Raw genomic sequence first — 19,541 nt, 5'->3', positions numbered from 1 at the left:
ACCCCTTGGAATAATTTAATGGCCCATTTTCATTACTCGAAATCTGTCAGCAGTGAGACTCAAAATTACACAAATCTAAAGCCTAAAAAGAAGACTGTGCATAATTTTTTTAGAAACTGAATATATGAAAATATGCAAATTCTATTAATAGTGTTCAATCAAATCTAGACAAATAGTCCTAGGGTCAACAGAGTCTAGGAGCCTCCACAGAGACACTCACAGAACAGAACATTAAAAGAGGACATGTCCACTCTTATTGCTGAGGGGTTAGCGAGTCTAACTCCGAACCCAGCGGGCCTGGGTTCGATTCCCGGTCAGGACAAGTGGCCTGGGTGAAGTTTTTTCGGGGTTTTTCCCTCACTCCTATGGATGAATATAGGTAACTTTATCAGGCGATTGAACCGCACTCATCTTCGCCACTTCCTTTCCTCCCCTATCATCCTTTCATTCATCATCCTATTACTTCTTCTGGTTTTCGGATCGCTCTACAGGCGGTCCTCCAAAGCTGCTGGCTCTCTCGACAGGACTCTGTGGATTGTATTCAAGTGATGATGGATAGCTTCTGCAACAGAACCTGGGGCAGACCTTCTGAGGGGAGTACTTCCGCCTCGGACTGTTAAGGGAGCCTCGGTGGGGGGGGGGGGGTTGCCGAAGCAGGAGTGGTATATGGACTCTGTTGGCTGTAGGCACCGGTCGTTAAGGGGGTCAAGTGGTTATGTTGGTGCACGTAGAGAATCAGTTGGCACGCAACTCATCCCATATAGGGGGTGTACAATAGACCTCAGGTCGTAGTGCGTGGGATGTTACCTCCCTCCTTTCTAACAAGGAAAAAAAAAAGGACATCCATCTATGCCTGAGGAGGGATTCGAATCCGCGAACCTTTGGACCATGCCACCTAATTGTAGCGTGCCTTAGACCAAGTAGTCAGCCAGCCTGACAATTTTACAAGTTGAAAGATAAAAGTCAACAAATCTTTTAAAACTCTTTATAGTAATCTCATTAGTAGTGCGACAATCCATAAAGGGCCAAGGTGACGAGCCGAATGCTGGTCTCACATACATTCACATGCCTCAGAAAAGGTAAATGATCATCTAACCAGCACAGGAGTATCACCATGGTTAGTATGATGATCCCCAGTTGTTTTTCTGGTTTGCAGAATCGAATTTTGCTACCTACCATAGCTTCTCAAATTGGTCACAATCTAAGTGTACACCAGTCCCTTGCACTGGCCGAGATTTTATGAGATTTTTATGTGGACTTGAACCAGCACTCATTCTATAATGCGTGTCCAGGCATGATGCCTTAGACCATGATGCTAAGGCACGGGACTTTCATTCTTGAGTTTCAAGTTAATTATAATTATGATTGCACGTTATTAATATATATTTTTAAATACTGGTACCAAACTCTCTTTACTATATTCCATGAACTTCTTATAGATATGCTTCAATTTTGATAACAGATTTAAATCTCTGATTAGAGACTTCCCTTGCTATTAAAAAAATGAATAGTATATAAATATTCCTGGTTTTACTCAACCTAACATTTGGGGCATCGATGTTATTTCTGCTTCGAGTACCATAGGAATGAACATTAGATCTAAGACTGTATGTATCAAGGCGTTCTTTTACATGCAAAAGACTGAAATAAAAGTACAAGCTAGGTAGGCTCATAATTTTGAATGTGCTGAAAATGAAATGGCATAATTCTTTGTTTTTCATACCCATTACAATTCAATTTTTTTTTTTTGCCATATTAAACCTTGTTCTACATGTGAGCAATTGCCCCATGATAATATTCCATACTGTATAGGTAGGTTGAAAAATGCATAGTATTCGTACAAATTCATATCTCAGTATTTTGGCAAAAGTCTTAATAAAATTCTTACTTGCCTACTAAAAAGAACTCTTAGCAATAGTCTCGCTTTAAATTGGCCAACTTATTATATCTTAATTTATAAGGCCACTAATACACAACAGCATTAAAATCTGCTCAAAAGTATTGGCACTGGTACAATAATGATTATGATTATATATGATTTTCATTATGAGAAATTATCTTTTCTAACACCATTTCAATTCAATTACCTGACTGTTTACTAGGCAATATTTCTCCAAATTTTTTTTCATTCAATTTTTGTTAAATAAGCTATTGACTAGTATTCACACAGATTTCCTGGTCATCTCACGAATATTTCTGTTACAATCATTATGTTAAAGATTGTGTACGGGTAGTATAAGTTGATCGAAATTCGTCTGCTATGAGAGATCTCTCTTCTTCAAATGTAACCGAGAAAGTTATTGGATTTACTGTCAGGCTTGGAGTGTGAATTTATTGGTATCTGAACAAATTTGTTCATGTATCTGTTCACTAGAAGTAAAAGGCACCATGTTCTTTTTTTTTTTTTTTTTTTTTTTTACGAAATTGAGGTGTTGGCATATTTTTATTATATATTTCAAACTCTTTTCAGTGGTACAAATCACTATCTCCTACGAGTAATAAGAAGCCACTTAGCCAGTTGGAAAGGACACTATTTGGCATTATGGTATCGAGGTGAAGAGCACTTCATTTAGCTCTCCTGTAAAATTCAATACTTGTGACATAGTTTGCTTTACCTCCGGTGTACAGATGTATAAAGTTCGTGCTTTTTCCACTCCCCCCCCCCCATTTTTTTTCCCCCAGGAGATTCATCTGAGTTTTCAGTTTCGACTGAAAAGACATAATACAAGCAATTCAGATAATGTTATCTTGTTCAGTCCATTTTACTTCACCATTCAAGGACGCTCATTCCATATACTATCCCATTTTCTCTAAAATATATGTCAAAACTCACAATTCACTTATTTCGTGAGAGATGAGGAATAATAGTCTTTAAATTGCACAAAATATTTCGGTCCCCTAACAGGAGAATTGACGTTTTACCATAGACATAACATTAAAAACATTCCCAGTTATCTTCGTATTGGTTTAACGTGTTTTTCTGTCTAGTTTGCCATACTCATGAGCTTTACATATTGTAAGAATGATTCCATTGCTTGATGAACTGTGCCATTAATCTCATAAAACTCATTTTCAGTTTTATTATTTGATAGTTCTGCAACTTGAAATATATTGAATGAGAAATAAACAATCTGGCCAGGACACTTAGGTATTTTCATGCATATTATATTAACACGAAATTAATGCTATTGACTAAGATTATAGCAACAAGTTAAAAGTGCACTTTATTTAGGCAGACTGCATTCTCTACTCCTTTCGCTACCTACGGTATGCAAATTTTCCAATCATCTTGTCTTTAAATTTCAGGATGCTGAATGCAAAATCATGCTCTATAAAGAGCATGGTTATGGATGTACTCTTTTCATAAACGGTTTTACCCTTTGGAAGTTGAAAAAAGATTTCAGCTACTGCTGTTGTCAGTGGCATACACAGAATTTTGTCAAGGGTGGGTCATTATTAAAATTGTTTACAATTTACATTATCAGTATTTTAAATTTTGTGTATTACTATTATTATTATTATCATTATTATTATTATTATTATTATTATTATTATTATTATTATTATCACTACTATTATCAACTGAGTTTTCACAAGGGGATGTGAAACTAGTTCTGAACAGAACGTTCGCAACAACATCGTCATGCTGTGGCTGTGAAGAAACATTTGCCAATGTGAAATTTTCACTAACCTTGCGAGAATCACTATGCGACTTTTTGCTAAAAAACTGTAAAATTGAGCTTAGCGGTCACTTAAACATATCAAAGTACATGGAACAACAATATGGAGTTTATATTAAATATAAGAACTGTCACATGCACAAAACGTTTAAAGAATAATTCATAATAAAGTCAGAACTCAAAGTAACGAACGGGCGAAAACTGCTCTTAAAATGAGTTTAAAATCGACAATGCATAACATTTAACAACATCTACACTGCAGAACTGACAAAACACTATGTTTCACAAGTTAAATTTCATATTGTGTCAGCTTCATTTCATTACAAGGTTGGTACCAGGTGGTAGGTCTCTCTATAATAAAGATAGCATTGTTTTAATTAGAATGTGCCGCAACACTAAGCAAAGGGATTATACTGGAGGAGGGGTAGGAGGACTACACCTTATGTCGATGTAGATTTTGTTATTCTGACAGTGAAAAATTAGAGAAGGGGAAACGATTATGGATAAAAAAATACTCAAATCTAAATATGCCATTTTTTTTCAAAAAAATTCAAGGGGGCTTCAAACCCGGTAACCCCTCTTGTGTATGCCCCTGGCTGTTGTCATTGACTTGATATCGAGTATTTCTGAACACACAATTTCTCTGAAAATTTTTTATGAAAATTGTCTCTATTCAAGAATTTTAGAAGCATTGTTACACCTGAATCATTTCGCATTAAAATTATCAACAGCTCAGCCTATATATATATATATATATATATATATATATATATATAACGGTTTCCACTACTCATATCTATGTTAAAATGCTTTTAATTTATGTACATATATTAACTTTAATAATAAATTAATATAGATGTATTTCTTCTGAAATATTATTTCAGCAGGTATTTAATGTTGTCAATGCATGCACCATATTATAAAGAAAATTATATCTATTATTTAACAACTCTTTTTAAAGCATGATGACAAGATTACATGGCAAGTGTAGAGAAGTTTGGAAGATACTGACAGGGAAGAAAAGAGCCTGTGCTTCAGTCACTTTAATTACAACACAAATTAATCTCTGATAATCAAGTACCCAACGGAATAAACTGATAAATACTGTAACTTTTTATATTGCTCAGTGTTCCTATAAACTCTGGTATTGACAATGTTTCGATTTAGACTAATGTATTTCGCATATTGTTTTCTGATAGGTTTCACCAAGTACCTGATGTCGGAAGAGTGTGACATCTTCGAGCCTCTTCACAAAGAGGTGTGTCAGAACATGAGGCACCCCCTTACTCACTATTTCATTTCTTCCTCCCACAACACGTATCTGCTTGAGGACCAGCTAAAAGGTCCATCCAGCATCGAGGGTTTCATCCGCGCTCTTGGGAATGGTTGTCGTTGCATTAAAGGTGAGAAATTTGACAAATATATTTAAAAACAGATCAGCAACATTTGTCAAATAGCCAAAAATTTTAAAATAATGCTGACACTTTAATGTGACAAGCAAAAGTAATACCCATTCGTAACTGTCTGAAAGACAAATATCACCACAAAAAAGTAAAGCAATTAAAATTATATATTTCTTCCCTCAAAGTTCACTTGGCACAGAAAGTATTGTAGCTGACAAGTATAATGGTGATACACCCAAAATTCTGTGAGAGTAACAAAGACTGTACACTTTTCATGTTTCTGTAATTTCTACAGTGAATAGCATTATAGAGAATAAGTAATTAATTTAGTGCTGTTTCTTATTGACAAAAAAAAAAAAATTGTAGGATATTGAAGTAAGTAATACAGGGTCGTTTCCGATCTCTGAAAACGAATTTGAATGACATCATGTGCATCAGGAGTCACACGACAGCTGAACTGTGGCGCTAGGTGACAGACCAGTAGTGAGTGATCTTATAGTCAGAGTGCACGGCGACTCACAGTAGAAATTTCCTAGAAAATCCAGCCTTTTTGGGAGGGATACATTACGACCCTTTCCAATGCCAAGTACAGTTAAGTGAAAATAAAAGAAGCCTGCAATAAACGAGGTTTCGTTATTTTCAAGAAAGGCATCTTCTGTGTACTTAATAAGATTGGTAAAGCTCGAATGGAATTAATTTGTATCATCTCGTGGGGTGCAGCGACTTGTGACGGGGATGGATTTGCTTGCTTTTTCGACTCTGGAATTAATCCCATCCGAGCTTTGCCAGTCTTATTAGGTACACACAAGATGCCTTTCTTGGAAATAACGAAACCACGCTTTTTGCAGGCTCCTATGATTTTCACGTAACTGTACTTGGCATCAGAAAGGGTTATTATGTACCCCTCCCAAAAAGGCCCGATTTTCTTGGGCATTGCTACTGTGATATACCGTGCACTCTGATTATGCAATCACTCACTAGTGGTCTGTCACTTCTCACTGCAATTCAGCTGTCGGTGTGATTCCTGACGCACATGACGTCATTCAAATTCATTACCAGAGATCGGAAACAACCCTATGTAGAACAGATCAAAGATTCATCATAATAATATAAATCTTTTGACACTGTAAAAGTCGTGTATACATTATGTAGCTTAAGGTACGTTAGCATGCAAATTAATCTAAACAAGCCATTCTGAGTACCAGTATATTAGACTACAAGTACAGGATAAAATGGATGTTCAACATAACTCAGTAATTTATATGGCCTCCCTTATGTGTATTTATATCATTGACACAATCTGACATAGATTCCACTAAATTTCCACAAATCTTTTTAACTTCACCGCGAAACTAAACTTCAATGAGGGAACAAATCATTTTTTCTTTTGTAGAACAATCTAGTTTTGCCATTCTCCTTTTGCAAATTGACCACAAGTTCTCAATCAGGTTGATATTGGATGAGCCATCTGGCCAGGAGAGTACGTGGATATTACTCTGGTTGAAGAACTTTGTAGTCTTTCGATATGTACAGTATAATATTCATTGTATAACATGTTGCCAGTCTTGTTAAAACACACCATTGCCATCCAGAATGATTTCTGCATCTGTAGTAAGACTCTAGTTTCCAATATGTAAATATACTTGTCATTATTCGTCATTCCCTTGATAGGAATTAATGATCCAAATCGTGTGTAAAACAATCGCAGAATATTACTTTTGTGGGATGCTTTCGTGCTTGTTGAAGACGAGCTGATGAAACCTTTTCAGATTCTTTACGGACATAAGCAAAACGGTGGCCATGAATCTCGAAATGAGATTCATCGGAAAAAAGAAACGCCTTCCAGTCATTCATTGTCCAGTTTCTGTATAATTTTGTCTTTATTAAGTGTTTCTGCACATATCAGGGGTTAGTAATTGATTTTTTTAGTGGCTTACAAGCCTTTTGCCCAACTTCCAAAGCCTACCAGGCACTTTTGTAATGTGAATGTCTATCCCAGTTGTAGGTATTTACTCCCGGGTTAAGTCGACAGCAAATAGTCTAGGATTTATTTCACGTTTCCTAGCAATTAAACAGTCATCTTGCAGTGAAGTCTTCCTTTTCCAGCCACATTTTCCTCTTTTCTAGGGCGTGATGGATCCAGTCTCTCAGTATTGTTTCAGGATGGAATTAACTGTAGCTAGACCAACACCACTTTCTGCAGCAATTTGTCTTCGTGTTATGGAAATGTACTCTGCTAATGTTACAATATAGCATTTTCGTGTATCACAAGCGATGTTCAAAGTGTCCTGCTTCTGTTTCAAATGCATTTTTGACTTTCTGAAAATTGTTCTGAAATACTCTACTAATCTCTTCTTACAAAAAAAGAATGATTTATTTAACGACGTTCGCAACTGCCGAGGTTGTATCAGAGTTGCTGGTGTCCCACAAAAGTTCTTTTACTTGTACATGCCAGTATATGAGCCTATCGCATTTAAGCACACTTAAATGCCATCGACTTGGGCTGGGATCGAACCCGCAACCTCGACCACAGAAGGCCAGTGCTATACCGACTAAGCTACTCAAAATATTCTACATAATTCTTCAGATACTTTCTTCCAATTACTCTAAGGCAGTGGTCGTGAGCACTCGCTGAAATGTGCAAAGGGTATGCAGTGCTGTCCCGTGTGCACTGTCGTGTAACAGGGAGAGATAGAGAGCATACCCACTAGCAGCTACGGAGTGCACCCTAGTGCACTGCGTTTTCCGCGGGTAAGAGAGACTAGCCCCAGCATGCTCTCTGCTGACGACCCCTGCTCTAAGGCATGGGGGTTGTTGGTGTAGCTACACTTCTTTCAGTGTGCCCATGAAATAAAAAAATCACAAGGATTTAGGTCTGGGAATGTGGGGACCAATTGTCGATCACTTGTTCACCAAACACTTGTCCTAATGCTCGTATAGATCAACAAGCTGTATAGGCTATGGCACTGCCTTGCATAAAGAAGCCATGTGTTTTTTTTTTCTTATACAACTATTGGAAAAAGGGGGAGCAAGTATTTCATTAACATGATAAAGAGAATCTATTGTGTCATGTAAAAATATAGGTCTGATGATTCCCTTTGAAGTCCTAGCAAACCATACACCAACTTTAATATCAAGAGAAGTTTCGTGAAACTGATGAGGTTTTTTGGTATTCCAGTAGCAATTGTTCTGTAAATTCACACAACCGCTTAAGTATAGCTACATTTTGTCAGTAAAAAACAATAGTTCTGGGTTAACATCATGCACTGTATTTAACAGCCAGTTACAATACCGGATAATTGTGTTTTAATTTGGGGGTGATATTTCATGGGCAATGAAAATCTTCATTCATTCATAGTGTTCTGTCCAAGGACAGGTTGGTCTTATAGGATTTTAATTGTACTGGTAACAGTTTTGTTTCTCTGTGAGCTGATGTCTCTGAAAAACTAGCCTGTATAGCTGAATGGGACAAAGATTTAACTTTGTTCCAAGAAAGCTTCTATTTCAGTCAAACTTTTCAGTCATTACAGTGCACTTCCTATTTGTCTTCTTGTCTAAAACTGACCTGGAAGCACGAAACATTTTGATTAATTGCATAATCATAGATTTGGTAGGGATAGTAACTGGCAACACCTGGAAGTTCACTACAAAATTTCCAATGACATCTTCGGTATAATCCACTTTTTGTATAACTTAAAACTAAAACAAAAAACTTGCTGCAATATGCTGTAAACATTCTCAAACATTTAGAAAAAACAATAACTTACACAACACTACTCACAAGTGAGTAAACCCTTCAGAGTCCTGGTGTTCTCAAACAATTATTATACACTATGCACGAATTAGTAATCTCTTTAAAAGTGCACAATAGATTGAGATGAATTCCACACATTAATGCCCAACTTATTAAACTTCGGCGCATATCACAGGTGCACTTTGGGAGGCAACATTCCTGTATGTACCATGGCATCATACACACAGGACTCTATTAGAATCAATCAAATTGATCTACATTTCTCATAAACTTAATTATTAGTGTATATTGATGAGTATGAAACTGCAGAATATTGCCTTACACTATGTGTCGGTCGAACCCCATACTCATTCGACACTACAGTTATCACTTCATTGTGATTCCATCTCGCAACACATAATTATATTGCTTTTGACGTTAACTTTGAGTCAAAGGATCCTCCTGGCCTTTTTTTATTAGAATCTTTGCTTTCACCTGTGAACAGTTCCCTGTTCTGTTTTCCCCTCACAGTTTTAGTTATCTGGATCTTTTTCTCAAACATATTTGTCATGTCGAGAAATGAAGAAATTATCACAAAAGTACAGATAAGGAAATCCAAAACATCTTTCTTCAAATTTCCGACAAAAATATGTCACTCCACTCTCTCCCAATCTAAGTCTGACATATCATCACACCTCCTTCTCTTGTATAAGTCAGTATAAATATAGTAGCCAAGTCTCACAGCTGAAACTCAGATCTTGAAACCAAATCTAGCAGCTTTGTCTCGAATACACTGCTTACAACATTGGCATCCAAAAAAGTAAGTCATGAATTAATTATTATCACTAACATTTAAGGACTACACGGCAAGAAGGATGAATAAGCATTCGAGAGCATGATGTTCCTTGTGCTTTTCTTGTGTGGCGGAAGGAGCGGCAACCAAAGAGTTGTCCCCTCCTACTCTACTAGTAACCCGCAGCAAAGAGTTCGCAGTGCATTAGTACTTTGTTATGATGCAGTCATAGGGTCGATGTTATTTAATGCATACAATTTACGATATTAATTAACTTAATAACTATTAGAGTAATATAATATTTAAGAGAAGAGAATGAATGATCGGGTTAAAGAAGGAAACCAAATAAATTGTTATAATATAGCTTAATAGCTATTTAAATCAAGCCTTTAATGAGCATAAATTCTTAAGGGGAAAATATTAATATGTTCTAGGTGCTTTGATATAATTAATCCATAATGTAATAAAGAGGCACTAGGTAGTCATAACAAATAAATTCACATATAAAAACAAAAGTTCATTGGCTGTTGAAATTATAGGCTTACTTCCTCTTATGAGGGACTCTGAAATATTCCTTTGCAGCAGCTAAATTACATTATAGGAAGTATTCTTATAAGGTAAGGGTGTTAAAATCTGACATGGAAGAAATACCAGCGTGTTTGAAAGCATTCATTTCCTTCCATGGGATCTCTTACAAGCCCCTTCCGGTACTACAGAACTCTCTCAAGTCTACAGGTATGCCACCTAAAGATCAACGAGGAAAACATCATAATCATCACAACAAAAAACATGATGATTCCTTCGAAAGTGTGCTCAACCACATTAAATCATTCAAGCGAAGGAAAAGCCATTATGATCAGTGAAAAAGTGATCGAATATAATATTATCTTCCCAACAATCTCAACTTAGAAAAATTGTATGAAATGTGTCTTATGAAACTAAAGAAAGATTTTCAACGCCAGATTTAACATATCATATGGATATCCACACCGTGACATTTGCAGTACTCGTACATGTGACAAGTTTCAGGCTGATCTTAAAGTTTACGAAAATACTCTCTGATATCATTGTGTTATTCCTTCCTGTACGTGAACGTATACTATACACTCGTATACTCGTAGAATGACACTGTATTTGCTTTGTTTCTGTGTTTATGGCTAGGTCCGGTCTGCCTTCTAAGCTTCATACAACAATGGCATATGACACTGAATGTGTCGGCAACTCTATTCATCCTTTTTGCAGTGTACAGTTCATTTGTTTTTAATGACGCATATTTCAGATAAAAACTTCATTCATGTTTACTAACAGAAGGTGTATGTTTGCCATTTATCTGTTGGATCAAGTGAACTATTGCACACTAAATGAAAATAACAAAATATCTCTTTAAATCTGTTTCTCCTCTTGTCTTCAATCGCCTTCAAGTTATTTCCCACTACAGTCTACATAACCACTAAGAATCAATATTCCAATTAAAGTATAAATTTTTTTAACACATATTTTTATAACTTTGGCTGTTTTTTTTTTTGATGTAGCAAAATAGATAACACTGGATAAAAAAAATATACAGGAATATTTCATTATTTACAAAAAGTTAAAACACTGGACTGCTTCACTATCCTGAGAGAGAGAGAGAGAGAGAGAGAGAGAGAGAGAGAGAGAGAGAGAGAGTACTGAGTATGGTTGACTTCCGACCAATCACCTGTCCTTACAGATGCTTATCAAAGTCCCTCATAAACCAGTGAAGACAGTGATTTTTGGGATATTGTTCCCTCCCAGACTGATGACTGAGATCTGCTTTCAAGAGACTAAGTAGTTGATTGAGGTTCATGTTCTATTTTATTCCCTCTACAATTTATAAGAAGTTCAGCTGGGGCCTGCATTTCGCGTTTGTCCAACCTATCCAGATCATTAGAATCCACTTTTCCTGAATTACAATCTGTGATATTTCCTGCATCTTTTGGATTATAGATGAATATCGGTACATCTACAACCTCAAAATCCTATACAAACACTACATTTTGTAACTATTCAAGAATCTGAAATACCATTAGACGTTTGGTACACCTAAATACAAAAATATTAGTAAAACACATGATCATTAATACCAATCTTAGTAAATGTACGATATTATAAGAAATGTTATTTTAAGATTTCGGAAAATAATTGAGCAATTATAATACATAAGAAACATGTCCTCAACTCAAATTTAAATTTGAAAACGTGTTCTACATTTTTTTCACATACAGCCACTCACCCAGTGGGCTGAAGTTTCATTGTTGTTTATAAAGAAAACAAAATACTGTAGTGAGATCACATTCAGTGATAAATACATAATTATTACACCATTGTTCATTTCTACATACAATTCATTAGAAACTAACGTAAACAAAGTATTCCTTACATTTATTAGATATTAACATTGGCTTTTAATTACACAACGTGACAATAAATGAAGTTTTAAACATTTAAACTGACAAAATTCAACAATGGAAAATCAGTAAAAATTTATTCAAACTTCACAAAAATTATATAACAACTTGGTACTCAGGTCATACACATGTTCAAACTCTTCACTTTCGTATAGCCTAAAAGAAGTCAATACTTAGGGTCATTAACAACCCAATGGGAGGATAGCCTATAAGTTAAAGAAGGACACCTATAGTTGACATGTCACTATCACTTAGCATTTTAAACCAAATTACGGTACTTTAAACAAGAAAATTATTTAATTTTACTAGTATAGTGTGGTGATTGCTGTATAGTGCTTCCAACTGCATTGTAAAGGTACAGTCAGACGTCACTATTTTTGCTGCACAACCGGAGAGCTGCAAAAGTTGTGAAAGAAAATTGCGAATCTGTTCACACACAGGGCACTACTTCTGCAGCCACACTTTAGCTGTGGCTTTGCATCTCTATGTTGAATTTTCAATGTATTTTGTACTAAAGGTAAGGTCACACATCGCTTTGTCTGTTGCTCAACTTTTCTACTGTAAGCTGAAAAGCTGCACATCATATTCACATAAAAGCCAAAAGTAATGTGCGGCCTGATACTGTTTGTGCCGCACAATTTGAGACCTGCAAAAGTTTGGCCAGGTTTCAAGCTTGTTCACACGCAAACCAGTACATTTGAACCTGCAATTCAACTTACTCAACTGATGAAGAGTTTGTTACGCTTGTAAATTGAATTAATCTGCTTAATATGTTTAGTACAGACCCAGCACTGAGCATACGCAGTATGTTACGAGGTTCATCCAGGAAGTAAGTTCCAATCGCGTCTGGAGATGGCACGACTAGTTGTATGGGAATGTGCATACGTAGCAGTAGAGAGGGGATATGTGAGAATAATGCAGTGCAGTTTCAGTCTTGTGATGGCAGTAGTTATTGCACAGCGCTAGAAGAAAATTGCTGCACTGATATTGTCTCCTGCCAACTGCGAGATTCGTTTCTGCATGCTCAGAAACAATTTCCAGCAGAGATCCACCACCAATTGTGCAACATGTACGGACCCGACATTATGAGAGACAGTATGGTCAGAAAAATGGTGCAGGCAATTCACTGAAGGCCGAACCAATGTGCACTACAAAGACCTTAGTGGCCGACCATCCCTAGTGATGCCAGAACTGATGGAAAGTGTGCAGCAACCAGTTTTGCAGAACTGGCACTTCACAATTTCGGAACTCTCTGGTCAATTCCTCCAGATGTCTCGCTCACTGTTGCATGAAATCGTCCCCAGTGACTTGGTTTTCAGAAAATGTGTGCAAGATGGGTACCAAAGCAGCTGACAGATGAACACAAAACGAAATGTCTGGCCGCAGCATTGATATTCCTCCAGCGGTATGCAGAGAAAGGTGACGAGTTTCTCGACAGTGTTGTCACTGGGGATGAAACATGGGTGTCGCATGCCACACCAGAAACAAAAACAATAATCCATGCATTGGTGGCATAGTGGTTCGCCTGTGAAGACCAAATTCAAGCAGACAATCTCTGTCAAAAAAATCATGTGCACTGTCTTCTGGGATCGACGTGGTACTCTCATGTGCGAGATTTTACCGCGAGGGGAGACCATTAATGCTGAGCGGTACTGTTAGACATTGCGAAATCTGAGACATGGAATGCTGACAAGAGGCATTACGCTTTTGCACGACAATGCACGAGTCAACGCCACACAGAATCTGTTGCTTCAATTTGGATGGGAGATCTTCGACCATCCACCCTACAGCCCCGACCTTGCGCCAAGTGACTTTCATTTCTTCCGTCTCATGAAGTGCTTTCTGGCAGGAAAAGTTTCCACAATGACGCTGAAGTACAGACGGCAGTGACTTCATGGCTCCAGACATTGGCGGCAGACTTCTATGACACTGGCATACAAACGTTGGTGCACCGGTATGATAAATGCCTCAATAATGGTAGTGACTATGTTGAGAAGTAGCCACTGAATCTCTGAAAATAGTGCAATAAATATTTCTTACTTATTGATGTTTTTGTTTTCTTTATCAGCCATTGGAACTTACTTCCTAGATAAATCTCGTATAACTGGAAATTGGAAAATTTAAGTGGCCCAAATTTTGTTTCTGGGTCTGTACATATTGGTATAACTTTTAACTTGTTCCACATCTCAAAGTAATAATGCTGATGTAAGATCTTATGACTAGCTATAATAAAAGAAATGAAAATAAGCTGTAGCTTTGCATCTCTGTGCTGATTCTCCACTGCATTTTATAATGACCAACAACAGAAATTTTTGCTTGAAAACAGAAACTATCTATTGAATTATTAAATGCAAGCAAGTATTTTATAATTTTTTTAATATTACTAATATGAAGATACAATTTTACAAGTGCTTATTTCATTTTATTAGCGATACAGATGCAGATGTTCAAGAACTACAGCACAAACAATTAAAATGTAACAATTGAGCAGTCACACCTAACTTTGTAATATTAAGAGTCGCACGAGGTGTTGCTGACGCCCCAAATATGAGTTCTTATGGGCTATTTTTTAGTGAACAATTAAAATATCGCTCTTTTTTATTTATACAACTATATGAAATACTTTAATACCTATCACAATGTTACAATTAAGTTAATGTACAGTAATGGTAATATTTCAAATTTGGTTCACATGTAATATTCAAAAGTCTATTCACTCCTAATCATAATTTATTTTTTATATTCCTTTCCAGATCAGTTTCTTGATTTTTCTGTGCGCACAGTTAGGCCTACTACCTAACATCCATGGTTATTATTCATCACACAAGTATGGTCAGTTTAGTCACTGACACTATTTACAATAGGAGCATTTTTGTAACACTTCGTCACCCCACACCACTTTAACTTTATTATCTCGAGTATGCGAATTCCGATTTCAATTATGTTTATGGTCAAGTTATGCACGTCCATCTTTACGTCGTCCACATTAAAAGTTTAGGAATGCCTCCTTATATGCCTACAGCCTTTTGAATATAACTTGTCATTAAGAAATTGAATAAATGAACATGAATCGATAAAACTTGCTATAAAATAATTTAAGACGATCTGTTTATTTTTTAAGAACTTGTTTGTCTCTGTAGGATTACAATAGGAGTTACAAATACAGTTTTACTTAAAGTTTAGGAATACATTTATTCAGAAGTTATTAAAATTGTCTACGATGACTTTAAATGTGAATCTTCCACGTCTTATAGGGAAGCATGCTTCCAGTTTCCAAATAACTTAATATTTCTCCACCATGCACATATTATTGATGTTTGGAAAGACTAAGGGATCTCTTTCGGATTTCTTTCGCAAAAATTTGTTCAGAAATTTTGTCTCAGCTTCCAAAACTTCAGCTGCATAGAATCTTTGATCCTTCTCATTCACAAACTGCATTAGAATAAAGTCTCCTACTTCGTAAATTTCATTAACAGAATTTAAGATTATCAATTGTCACTGGGTCATCTCTATCATCTACAGAAAAAGTAAATGGGAGAAGTTTCTTGTGGTTCTGTAACATTTGAGATGATGTCCTTCACAGACATACTTCTCCCAGGTTTCACAATTAATCACTTTCTTTGGATTTCATATTTTTCTTCTCTCTCCAGCATGCAGTTTTAAGGAGTTCTGTGAAGCTCCAATATATCTCCACATTCCGATTTTCTTCATAGTTAGGATGTTTCTTCAATACAGAATCCCTGTCTATAGGTGAGAACCCTGTTGATCGGATTCCTGTTTTTTTTTAAAAAGTACTCACTTTCCCTGCTTCCATTCAGCAAGCTTCTTCCACCAAGAAACCTTCGTAGAACAGAACAGAGTAACATAAAGAGGCTATGTAAGGTGTGTTGAGTTTGGAGGCAGAAGAATAAATCCTATGTTATTATTATCACATAGCATAATTACCTCCAATAGAAGTTGACTGGATAGATTATCACCAATTATGATTTTCTTGCCAGGCATTTTCTCAGGAAAAAGGAGGCAAATCTTCAAAACCAATCTTCAAGTATTTCGAACCAAACCATCCATTCATTCATGTCATTTATTTATTACATTCCATAGATCTTACATGAGCAATGAAGCTTTAAGATGTGGAACAAGTCAAAATTTTGCAATATTACAATTACGATTTTTACAAATTTTTACAATATTTTACAATTTTTACAGTTTTACAATTTAGTAATTTTTTACAATATTTTGGCGAGATGTAGTGATATGAGGTGAGGTCCGAGGATTCGCCAAAAGATTACCCGGCATTTGCCTTTTGGTTGGAGAAAACCTCGGAAAAATCCAACCAGGTCACTCCTATTAATGAGATACGTCAATATCAACTTTTGTCCATCCGGGTACACAAGACCCGAGATCTCCTAAAACTGTTCTTGACGGTTTCACTAAAACTCTACTTTTAGAGGAGTCAGTAATTCTCTCAGGATATTTTTTTCCTCTTTTAATGATAACCTTAACTCTACCAGAATCATTGACAAAGTTAGTTTCACCATAGCTGACATATTTTGTGGAAAAACACATTCCAATAATTTTTACAACCTGTCAAAATATTCACATATTTGATTTGACCCAACAGAAGCTCTTGCATGTTTAATATTCTCTGAGAAACAAAATGACAGATTTTGGTATCTACTTGAAAACCCTCTCATCCAGTCTTCAGCAGGTAAATTTTGCCTGAATAGTCTACCAGTACTGTTTTTCCCTCTCTTCTAAATAGTTTTACAACCATTCTCACATCCAGTGATATTAGTGGAAAGCCCCAAGAAGCGCATTGGGTAAGTCCATGCACAAGAGCATCTTTCTCAAAATGGAAGAAACGACATTTTTTTTAGTTTTAAATAGCCTAGAGAAAATGCTGAATATCAGTGTCATAACTGAGAAACAGGCTTAACAAGTGTTTTATGAGAAATATAACAAATAATTCAGTATTGATACATATATATGGTGATTCAGTGACTATGTTATAACATTTTAAAGATGATGGAGGTCATCAATATGAACAACTTTCTTACAGGAATCTACGTCCGGAGACGTTTCGTTTTGTAGTTACAAGCCTACAAGCTAGTCAGTGTAACCAACTAGAATCGAGCTCAAGACCATTCTTTTGAAGTTTGGTTGCAAACGGCCTGTTGCTGCAAACATTGGTGATTTTTCATAAACATAATATAAGTTATTCGACACAGTAAATGATATTTTGACAGATTAAACATTGCAAATTTCCTTCCATTTCCTTCTGCTCTTCCATAAATGAAATGCATATCAGCAAGTTGCAAGCTTTAAAGAGTCAAAATATCATTTACGATGCCAACTAGCTTATACCATGTTACAGAAACAAGTTATCTACAACCAAACTTCAAAACGATGGCCTTCAACTCTAATCTAGCTGGTTACATTGACTAACATATCTTGGCTTTTTACTACCGAACAAAATGTTTCTGGACATAGATTTCTATATGAAAGTTGTTCATAATTATTGTCTCCCCCATCATCCCTAAAAGTTTGTAACATAGTCACTGAATCACCTTGTGTGTTGGTATTCCAAATAAGAATATGGAAATAAAGTAACCTGAATGGAAAGGACACATGGACATCTAATATTTCCCATGTGCATTTCTCTCATTTTATCTTGGAGAGTTGTTCGTGGAAATGTGTTTTTTCCGGAGTCTTCACAGATTGAAATTTTAACTTTTCAAATCTTATCCAGAGCATTCTGTAGGTATCTACAGTATACCTGATTGTAATTATTACAGTGTGTGTGACTTATGTTTTTTCTCACCAGTAGCCTATATGTTTTCGACATGATCGAGTTACCTGGAAAATGGACACCTCTGAACATAAAACGAAGTCTATGATGCAATAATAATTATTAAGTATGCAATGAATCTTCGAGCCAGCTATGCACAATACATGGGAGAGAAAAGGTACGGTACTTAAATAATTGAAAATTTCCTCAAAATTATATCACACCAATCTAAAGACATGTGAACACCTAATCTACTCCAAATATCTTCGTTTCTTATACACCGTGATTCTAAAAGGATGTTGCAAAAGCAAAGACCTCTAGTAAGAGTGACAATGATAAACAGTCAATTATTCAAAACAGTGAAAGCAATAGATCTCAAGGTATTGTGTGTTTATTTGCTACTTCATGTCATCAGAACCAGAAGCGTAGTGTAATGCTACACAAGATAGCGACATCGAAGCAATCAAGAGCAGTTTTGCGTCATGGAATTTGCACGAACATGTTGTAACATGACAGTGAAACTTTAGGATTAAATTTGTTAAAAATACATCAAATAGAAACTGCATTCCATGCTGGGTGACGTAATTCTAAACTAGCGGCTGTTTATGTCCTAGGAAATGTCTCAGTCCGTCCACTGACTTCGGAAGATACAGTGAGCAGGATACGGACCGTGTACGAATGTTGTTCTAGCAAGTTAACAAGGCGGGCTAGTAGGGAACTAATCCACGGTATGGTGTATCTTATGCAAGCGTAACAATATCCTTCCAGAATGTTGGATCAGTCATGCAGGATACGACTCACCAATGTCATTCTGGCCTCCGCGATCGCCAGACTTGACCGCGACTTCTTTCTGTAGGAATACCAAGATCTTCGTGTCTGTCACCTCAATGCCACAGAACCTGAATGACCTGAAACGACGCATCACAAAAACAGTAGAGTCAATATCCGAGAAGTCGGCCTGGATGGGGCAGTCGGTAGAGTGCTGGCCTTCTGTGCCCGAGGTTGAGGGGTTCGATCCCGGCCCAGATCGATGGCATTTAAGTGTGCTTAAATGTGACAGGCTCATGTCAGTAGATTTACTGGCATGTACAAGAACTCCTGCAGGACAAAATTCCGGCACATTGGCGATGCTGATATAATCTCGATAGTTGTGAGCGTCGTTAAATAAAAATAAAAATAATAATAATAATAATAATAATAATAACAGTATTCGAGGACATGCTGGCATGAGTCTGGACAGAACTGGGGCACTATCTCGACATTTATCGCGTCACCAACAGGATTCAAATCGAGCTTTTGTAGTGGACAGGTAAAACTTGGAAGTTAATGCGTCTTTTCATGTTAATACAGTTGTATTAAGTTAGTTCAGTTAAAAATAAATCAGCTTTACTTTCGCACCATCCTTTTTAAACACTTGTATATCCGACCGATGATTTTCTCAGAGTTTACACGAAATTATCATGTAACCCAGTGTTAGGTCTATCACTATTATGTCGCCCTACGCGGGAAAGCATTCCTTTCTTAGGTCCAGGGTAAATATATTTGTGTACTATCTACCAAAAAGAGAATACCGGTATATAACAAAAGCCTGAAGAAACCAAACCTAACCTGTCACTGATCCTCAGCCTTACGGAAACTCGCTTATTGATTTTTCCAGATAAATGTATACGAATTTGTAAAGTTATACCATCTTTCAGTTTCATTTCATCGTGAAA

General features: G+C 36.4%; 1 protein-coding gene across 2 annotated transcripts in view; it reads left to right on the top strand.

The window, feature by feature from the left end:
- LOC138707893 (inactive phospholipase C-like protein 2) overlaps positions 1-19,541 on the top strand; it is an 876,200-nt gene that overhangs the window by 715,058 nt on the left and 141,601 nt on the right. For both annotated transcript variants that reach the window (XM_069837934.1, XM_069837935.1), the window contains exon 8: positions 4,880-5,083. In XM_069837934.1, coding sequence (XP_069694035.1) covers positions 4,880-5,083 — 204 coding nt within the window. The remainder of the gene's footprint in view (positions 1-4,879; positions 5,084-19,541) is intronic.

The sequence above is a fragment of the Periplaneta americana genome, chromosome 10 (genome assembly GCF_040183065.1).
Source record: "Periplaneta americana isolate PAMFEO1 chromosome 10, P.americana_PAMFEO1_priV1, whole genome shotgun sequence".
Taxonomy (NCBI): Eukaryota; Metazoa; Arthropoda; class Insecta; order Blattodea; family Blattidae; genus Periplaneta; species Periplaneta americana.
This window is presented reverse-complemented; position numbering and strand designations above follow the sequence as displayed.